The 9107-nt window shown below is 49.0% G+C and overlaps 1 protein-coding gene across 1 annotated transcript; it reads right to left on the bottom strand.

Moving 5' to 3' along the window:
* Positions 1–3873: 3873 nt before the first annotated feature.
* LOC101773694 (transcription factor MYB16) lies at positions 3874–5857 on the bottom strand. Its single transcript, XM_004952833.4, has 3 exons — positions 5616–5857; positions 5392–5521; positions 3874–4750 (listed from the first exon to the last, which is right to left on the bottom strand). Exons 1-3 carry the CDS (start codon positions 5749–5751, stop codon positions 4075–4077), a joined length of 942 nt encoding a protein of 313 aa, XP_004952890.1. The 5' UTR covers positions 5752–5857; the 3' UTR covers positions 3874–4074.
* Positions 5858–9107: the final 3250 nt, after the last annotated feature.

Raw genomic sequence — 9107 nt, 5'->3', positions numbered from 1 at the left:
GGGGCTGTCGGCGAACGGTGGAGGCGGACGAGCGGGAGGAGGAGGAGGAGGGCTGGCAGCGGGCGGAAGGAGGCCAGGGCCGGCGGGGGACGGTGGTGGCAGGAGCTGAGGTCGGCGGGGGATTTTTTTAATTTTTTAACACCCTCTAGTACCGGATTGCTAGTACGAGGGGGGTTGGACCCGGTACTAGAGCTACTTTTTCTAGTAGTATTGGGAGCTAGTGATCTAGAATTTGAGGACGTATGCTCTAAAATATGTGCCTCCTAATGGCATCATGTGCTGATATATATATATATGTATGGAAGCTCGATCAGTGTTCGCTTTTGAATTTTGATATAAGCCAATGGTCACTGACATGTACTGTAGTTACTACTTAGTGGGTATACTTGTAGTAATCAGAATATCGGCTACTAACAAGTTGAAAAGTCATAAATGATTGAATTTACATATTTAGACCGTAGCAGCATTGTTTGATCTGTTTAACTATGCTTCGAAAAAAAATCTTGGACTGTAGATAATGATAAAGCAAGATATGGTTCATGTATAGCAGAATGAAGCAAGGTAAGTTAATGAAAGAATATGGATTCTCGTTTGCAGGGCATCGGCAGCAACCATAAGTAGCCTAGTTGGTCCAGCTTATTTCTGGTTAATCTTAAACAGGGATACACACAAGCAATTTACAATTAGTTGTATATGTCAACAATGGGAATAATGTAAATGATATATACCATAGGCTTTGAGGGGGGAAAATTCCCATAATAAGTATCATGTTGTGTTTTAGTCTGTTGGTCAAGATCAACTGTAAAGTAGTATCATCACTTGGTCGAAGTAATGAAAAGCACCCTGTAAAAACTGATTGATGTAATAGTAAAGATTACACTAAAAACTTTGATATGAATTGATTGTAGCAATCCATTATTTGTCATATAGTTTTCCGGCAAAGTAATTATAATCATACATAGTTTATAACCATTTCACGAAGAGTTGCATGTAGCAAGAATGCAAGATGTGCGTAGGCTTTTGCTGATCAATTGCCTATTGAGTACGTACCTGTTGACATTCTGGCAGATGAGAGCCAAATGTGTGGAGCAAATTGAAAGGGAAACCACTCTATTGTAGTATTACAAATTAAAGTAACTCACCTGAGATGCTGCAAGAGCGCCCACAGCAGCTACAGCCATACTACATGCTATATGCTATCAGATGAGTTATGCTTCTAGACACGTAGCGAGAATGCAGATTCCTGGTCGACATTCAGTCGAACACATGGCGGACGCCCTACAGGCTAATCACGTTCGTCGGCGGCGCTTCTTGCGTGCGCGCGATTGCATCGTTGACGGGCATGCCCGTCCCTGGCTCCAGGCGAGCGACCGCTCGCTGCTCCTCTCCCACCTGTCGTCTAACACTCTAGCTCCAGGCCATGCGCTCGTGCCGCCAAACAGCGCCTGAGCGTTTGGAAGGTTCGCGGAACCGCACGTCAAGCGCGGTGCCTAGCAGCCGGCAACTCCACCTCAACGGCGGCAATGCCCACGCCGCTCCCTGCGACCGCGGACTGCCGGTCGCCTGCCCCATGCGCCAGACGCCGTGCTTGTCCCTCGGCGCGGTGGCACGAGTAGGAGGAAGAAGGCGAGGTGGCCGCCGTAGTCGTCAAGGACGTGGGAGAGGGAGACGAGGTAAGCCACACGACGCTAGTGAAAGCGGAGCGGGAAAAGCTCAGGGCCGCGAGCCCGCGCCAGGGCGTGCGAGGTGGCCGGCGGCGACGGCCGATGGGCTGAGGTTGGTGGGGACCGCCGAGCCGAGCCATTCACCAGCCCACCAGAAGGGCGTCGATAGAATTCCCGATGTCTCTGGGACTGGACTTCCAGTCCAGTTCCAATGGCGTGTGCGAGTTTGTCCGCAGGTTTCGTCGGTTAGAGATTATGCCGGGCCGAAGCGCTCCAGACTTCTTGGGCTGATAGTTTGGCCCATAATTATTGGGCTTTTGTGTGTCAGTGTGTGTACGGCTACTACTACTAAACAAGGTCGGGCCCTTTTGTGACAGCTGGTGGGCGGTGGGCCTTTGTGTGGGCCGCGCGACGCATACGATGGAAAAAGACCTGTTGGCTGGACTGGGGAAGTCTGGAACGCCGCCGGGAAAAAAGCGTCGTGTAATTGGCTGGGTTCCGCTTCCTTCCGCCGTGAAGCTGATGGCGGCCACGGTGAAAGGCAGTATACAGAATTCCAACTAAGCAAGGGGAAGGCAAACAGTGAGTGCTAGCAGTACGAACCAAACCACAAACGCCGGCACGTTAATAACGTAGGCCTCTACGATGTTTTCGCCGCACCTCATTATGTTGTTAGACAGACGGACGGTATAAACACTTTGAAGGCCGAAAAACCAGATAACGGCGTGGTCTTTTACGATGTTGACGTGCAAGCCGACTTCACTCGCACCGCACCCACACCCACTATGGTCTGGTATGGTCGAGAGGTGACCTTCGTCCAAGACGCTCGTGCGTCGCTGCTCGTTAATAGGGATCCAAAGCTTTCGATTTATGTTAACTTGCGGCGGAAATGTGTTGTTTTGTAGAGCGTGCGAGTGCTTCGTTGAGCGGCAGAGTCATCTCTGCACCAACGCCAACAATCCATCATACGTAGCCCGAGAGGGCGTTCTCTTTCACGGATCCTTGAAGGAAGGTTGGTAGATTTGTGCTCCTTAATTTGCATTTCTCCCTTAAGAGTCATGCCTGAAAGCCTATTCCTCATCTTTATTGGTACGGCACTACTCCCTCCGTTCATATTAAGACCATGTACCCTCCGAGACCTCCTTGTTTACCAGCCGTAATTAATGTTGTTTCTAAGATTAAGCAACGGAGGAAGGAATAGAATAGTAGGTAAGTATGAAGCTGAGAGCTAAGGAAAATTAAATGATTTCCTTTAATACTTGTCCAAAAATTCTAGGATGTCTTGTATTTGATACAAATTTTAAACACTTCAATACTTATATTCAAAGACGGAGGGAGTAAGTAGCAATTATGTTTTAATTAACAAATCACATATGTAACGACGATAGAACTAGAGGAGGCAGAGGCACATTAGTGGAGTGTCCTGTGTCCAAGAGACCATTACTACGGGAAAATGGAAGGCGCGATGGGACACACGAGCTTGGTTTGGTAGTGGAAGGATAACGAAAGTTACAGGGCTGAGTAAGCTCGAAATGCCCCTAGGGTTAACAAGTTCGAAGCCATATCACTAGTAATGCATGCGGGGAGAGTGTAGCAATGGGATTTAGAACACATGTACCGTGATTCCAATTTTTCTTGAACGCTTAGAGAGCGCCAAATTTATACCTCGAACTAGAAGTATTCATATGGTAGGCCTTCCAGCTATCCATTGGGCCCTGTGGAAAGCAAGAAATGCAATTTACTTCGACAAAAAATATATAAAATCTCCTACCGAGATTGTGTGTTCAACATCTGCTTTCATTTCATTTTGGGTAGGTCCTCAGAAGCCAAATGACAAACAGAACTTGAAGGCTGGAGCGGAAGCAATGAAGACAACGGTGCTTCACTTCCATGCGCAGGAAGCACTGACTCGCGATAATGGGGTCGTGCTGCTCTGGTAGAAGCGGAAATGCTCAACAAATCAGCCCTCTGGTGGAACATGAGAAGATTTTATTTTCTGTTTAGGTTTATGTTACTCTGGTTGTTGAAAAGTCTAATCTTTCTGCAAGCTTCAGTCAGAAGGCCCTGTGCGCCTCTCTATTGATGGCTTCGTCTGAATCTGTTGCTGGTTACCAGTCCCGGATACTAAAACTATCAAACTGTGTAATTCCGTTGCTGTTATGGTAATGAAATTCAGGCGAGGACCTTCGTGGAAAAAGAGAGCGCCAAATTTCAGAAACACATGTACGTCCATTAGCACTATTATTTGTACTCGATCAGAGACACCCAAAAACAAAATCAGTACATGTTTATTGCACATAAAAAACCAAACCACATCGACAACCATTAGCCCACTACAACCAAAACACCTAGGAACATCCTTGACAAAGTAACATTAGCACAAGTTCGTTAATGCACGACAGCTACTCGATCAGAACTCTGGCACCGCCGGCAAGTACATCGCCGGGTCCGTGACAGCCTCGGAAGTCAGCGACGACGACATGGACGAGTTGACCATATTCAGAATGCTGCTCCAGTAGCCCTTGTCCTCCTCCTCCTGCTGCTCGCCGACGCTGGCGTCCGTCGACGCGGCAGCGAACCTCTGCTCCGCGCCGGCGACAGAACAGTCGAGAAGGACGCCGGCAAGGAAGCCCGGCGCGTCGCCGTGCTCCCCGAACGCCTCCCCGTACGAGCGCGGCGTCAGGACGACGGGCGCGCGCGCCGCGCCGGGCACGTCGTCGTGGGCCGCGCCGGCGAACATCGCGCCCTCGGAGAAGCTGAGCGTCGAGGTGGGCGACTCGAGCCCGCTGGCCGCCGGCGCGGAAGCGGGCGGCGGCGGCGGCGAGGCGAGCGCGCGCAGCTTGGCCTCGCGCGCCAGGCGCGCCTCGGCCTCGAGCCGCGCGCTCTCCCACTGCGCCGTGTGGCTGAGGTGCGCGGCGGCCCTGTAGCGCGCCCCGGAGGCCGTGGCGCCGGGCGCGTCGGCTCGGGGCTTGTGCGTGACGGGGTCGATGCCCATCTTGGCGAGGCGCTTCTTGAGGTGCGTGTTCCAGTAGTTCTTGATCTCGTTGTCCGTGCGCTTGGGCAGGTGCGTCGCGATCGCCGACCACCTGCGGATGGAACACGAGCATGTCAGTCAATTTTCACCTCTCCTGCTCTGTTATTTTCACATGACAAGGGGGTCGTGTCCGGAAATGTGACGCACAACACGATAAAAGAAATGGCGAGTGTAAATACTAAATGATTAGAGGTGCGTGTGGTGCGAGGAGGGGGGGAGGAATTGAAGGAGCTCGTGGTGCAGGACGGACGGACGGTCGGAGGGAGGGAGAGACAGGCCGGGATGGCAAGAATGATGGGGAGCGTGGCGAGGTCAACATGGCAGGACCAGGCCGCGGGGCGACAAGCGAGCGGTGACGATGGTCCAGCGCCCTCCCTGACATGGATGGCGAGGCACAGCGAGGCTAGCGGGCTCGGCAGCTAGCATTGATGGCAAACGTGATTAGCCAATCCCACTGGGCAGTGACTAGTGACGGACCAAAGAAAAATAATTTTCTTTTCACGCTTCAATTTCACCACGTTCTTGCAGATCAGATGCAGGCCGGATAGGATAGCTTCTGCCCGGGACAGTACAATTTCCTGCTGAATTGCGTGCGCATGCACACAGGGCACACGCGCGCAAGAGTTGTCGAATTGTCGCGGGTGAATCAAGCAGTGCATGATGATGGTGATCGATGAGCGAGTGGCGCATCACCTGTTGCCGAGCAGGGCGTGGAGCTGGATGATGGTCTGCTCCTCCTGGAGCGTGAACTTGCCCCGCTTGATGTCCGGCCGCAGGTAGTTGGTCCACCGGAGCCGGCAGCTCTTGCCGCACCGCCGCAGCCCTGTCCAGCAAAGGCAACAGCATCAGTACACTACACACTTGATCCATGCATGATGCACACTAGCAAAAAGAACGAGGATCTAGCTCTCACTGACCAGCCTTGGCCGGCAGCGAGCGCCAGCAGCCGTGGCCGTGCTGCTCGATGAAGGCGAGCAGCTTCTGGTCCTCCTCCGGCGTCCACGGGCCCTTCTTCAGCCTGGCCTCCTTCTCGCAGCACGGCGACCGCCCCATCCCGACCTGCCAGGGACGATCGGAACGGCGAATGGAGCTGTAGCTAGTGAGAACTGAGAACGGACCAAGTGACTACCAGTGTCCAAGTGACCCGGCCGGTGTCGCTAGCTAGCGGCATAAATAGAGCGTGGTGCCCTGGGCGGCTGGCGTACGTGCCGCCGAGGACCCAGTACGGGACTGACTGGCCAGCCCCGTGCCCAGCGCTGGAGGATGAGAATCTTCTTGGGTTCCAGCCGTCAGGCGCGCCGCGCCACGAGGGGCAGGCAGATCTCCGCCGTCCAGATCGAACGATCGGGCCGTCGCTGTTTCATAGGGCGTGCGGCGCCCGTGTTGGTGCGCGCCGCACCGTGTGCACATCGCGCGCGGGCGCGGCGGCGGCCGGGCGCCAAGGGACGAGCCGGCACGCGTACTGTACGTTCCCGACCGACGGCGACAGCGGTTGGTGCGCGGTTTGGTCCGCCGCGGGCTGCGCCGCCGCCCGCCGCCTCGATCCCTCCCTCGCCGCGCCGCGCCGCGCGGCACGGGCGGCGCCATGCCATCGTACCGGAACCGACGGCCGGGCTTCGCCGTACGTATATTCATGCGCTTAAACTGTTTGGTCCGCCGCGCCACATTCTCCGTCGTCTCCTAGCCGTAGGGTCGCCGTGCTGCTGTGCGCGCGCGCTAGCGCTACGGCTTACGAGTCGTCGTCCCGAGCCTCGGATCCGAGTTCTTGGCTTCTTGCTCGAAGCAAAGCGTTTTTAATTCCTTGGGGCGGTACGAATCCGGATGTTTGACTGCACCTGGCGCCAGCTTCATACCGAAATGATACCACAGACCACAGCAGTAAGCAGCCAGTAACTGACTGGCTGCCGGCGGAGCGCGCGCCCATCTCGTCGGAGCAGCCACAATCGAGATGTTGGTCAGTTTCCTGTGCATGTGGCAGCGCCTGCTGTACTGGGTCTGGGGTGAGGGTAAAATGGCCCTGTTCGGGGCGGGAGCAGTTATTGGGGTGAGGCAGTGGAGCCGCTTGCCACTTGCAGATGAAAACGGGTCTGCTGCGTGTCGTTCGTTGCCCAAGTGACTCTGTTGACATTTTCAGGGACCTGTGTTTACTGTGCTCGTCAGCTTGGAAGAGATGACGCTAATGCACTGAGGACTGAGCGATGTCCGCTCCCGTTCTGAAAGGTTGTCTGCTCAAATACGAGTATTCTTTCTTTTTCTTTGTTCTAGAAACAAAGGGAAAGAAAACTCTTAGTGTAGATCCTTTCAGAGAGAGACCACTGTGAAAAATTCTATCCAAGTTTACACTCGCATCACGATAGGAACAGTAGATCGTTTAAGCCATTAATTGTGCGGTTTCCATGCCCAATCGCCACAGGACCACCCTGTAAACAGATCCGTGCACACACCCATGTGGCCCATGTGCCCCTCCTCAAGGAATTATCGATCGATCTCAACTTTTGACAGTCAACGTGGAAGAGACATGGTCATTTTGCCTTCCCCCTCTGAATTTTGGTTCCCCAGGAACACATAAGAAAAGAAAGGGGTGTTTAGTTCCACGGATTAAAGTTCCTTTGTCACATTGAATATTTAGATACTAATTAGGAGGACTAAACATGAGCTAATTATAAAACCAATTGCACAAATGGAGGCTAATTCACGATGAATCTATTAAGCCTAATTGATTCATGATTAGCACATATTTAATGTAGCATCACATTATCAAATCATGTAATTAGACTTAATAGATTCGTCTCGCAAATTAGCCTCTATCTGTGCAATTGGTTTTATAATTAGCTCATATTTAATCCTTCTAATTAGTATCTAAACATTCAATGTGACAGGGACTAAACTTTAGTCCGCGGAACCAAACACCCCCGAAATTTGAATGCTCGCTTGCAAATCCATGAAGCACTCGAAGAGAAACTCCCAGTGTCAGGATTCAGGAACCCAACGCGAGAAGCCAATAACCCCAACAGCCTAACGTTGTTACCAGTAACGTTATTTTACTATTACTAGCCTCCAGGTGAAACCAACTAGTATCCTACATGAACACTTTAAAAAAGAGAGAAATTCTAGAAATTCTCACAAAAAAGCAAAACATCTGGCCATCAATCGGTAGGATCAAATCATCATAGCCATTGGATCTATTATATTTTCTAAAAAATTACCCACATATGCCATTATGAAAATACCCTAAAGTAACCCCCTAAATCTATATCTAAGTCACCCACCTCTGCCATCATACTAAAGTAACCCCCTAATCTTCATCTAAATTATCCACTTATGCCATTATAAATAATATTTCAAATAAACCCCTAAATTTGCAACTAAATTGCCAACCACAAATACTTAAAAAATAACTTAAATAAACTCTTAAGTTTGCATCTATATTACCCACATATGCTATCATTAAATATAACATGAGTTAACCCTACTTTTGAATCCAAATCACCTTAATTAAAAATATATGTCAATATATGATTCTAAATCATTTATTTGTTTCACTATTAGTATATGATATAATAATTAAGGTACATAGGTATTGATGTGTGTCACCATTTATAAAGATATAGAGGAAGTGATGAGAATATAGATTTCTACGTTACAATTATAGCTCAAACTTAGGGTCCGTTAAACAAATTCAAGCGCATACTGACGATGCAAAGTGAAAAGTTAAAGATTGTAAATATAGATGAAAATGTTATACGGTAGTTACTAACAAAAATCTATCGCAACCCGATGAAAGTATTGTATGAGAGGTAGCTAAAGGTAATAGTTGTGTAACAATAGGGTCTCATTTTTTCCATTGGAGAGTCCGCATTAGTTCTAATGAGACACATTAGGAAAAAAATCCTAGAAATTTTCACAAAAATCAGAAACATCACATCAAACACAATCCTGTAAACTCTAATAATCATAGTCATTGTTCTATTATATTTTCTAAAAAGTTACCCACCACTATCATTATGAAAATATTCTAAAATAAACCATAAACCTATATCTAAATTATCGAGCTCTACCATTATAAAAACTAATCTAAAGTAACCCCATAATCTTCGTCCAATTTACCCATGTATATCATTATAAATCATAACTTAAAATTCCACGTATGTTGTTATTAAAAATAACCTAAAATAAATACCTAAATATTAATCTAATTATCTTCATGTGCATCGTTCGAAAAAGTCCAAAAGTAAACTAATATATTATTCTAATTACCTATTTATGTTATTGTTAATTTAGAAATACTAAGTTAAGGTATATAGCATGATGAGTGTCACATGTAGATTATTTGTACATGTACGTGAGGAAGTGATGAAAAGTATTAATTTTTATGCTAAACACAATGTATGAAGATGCGATAGAAAATG

Source organism: Setaria italica, chromosome I (assembly GCF_000263155.2).
Source record: "Setaria italica strain Yugu1 chromosome I, Setaria_italica_v2.0, whole genome shotgun sequence".
NCBI lineage: Eukaryota > Viridiplantae > Streptophyta > Magnoliopsida > Poales > Poaceae > Setaria > Setaria italica.
The sequence above is the reverse complement of the archived record's forward strand: the minus strand, read 5'-3'. Positions and strand labels throughout refer to the sequence as shown.

Excerpts from the sequence above, each read along its gene's own strand:
- LOC101773694 (XM_004952833.4), bottom strand. The coding sequence starts at position 5,751 with ATGGGGCGGTCGCCGTGCTGCGAGAAGGAGGCCAGGCTGAAGAAGGGC. Across the intron at positions 5,522-5,615 it reads CTCGCTGCCGGCCAAGGCTG|GGCTGCGGCGGTGCGGCAAG; the intron begins GTCAGTGAGAGC and ends TTTGCTGGACAG. Across the intron at positions 4,751-5,391 it reads CACGCCCTGCTCGGCAACAG|GTGGTCGGCGATCGCGACGC; the intron begins GTGATGCGCCAC and ends TTCCATCCGCAG.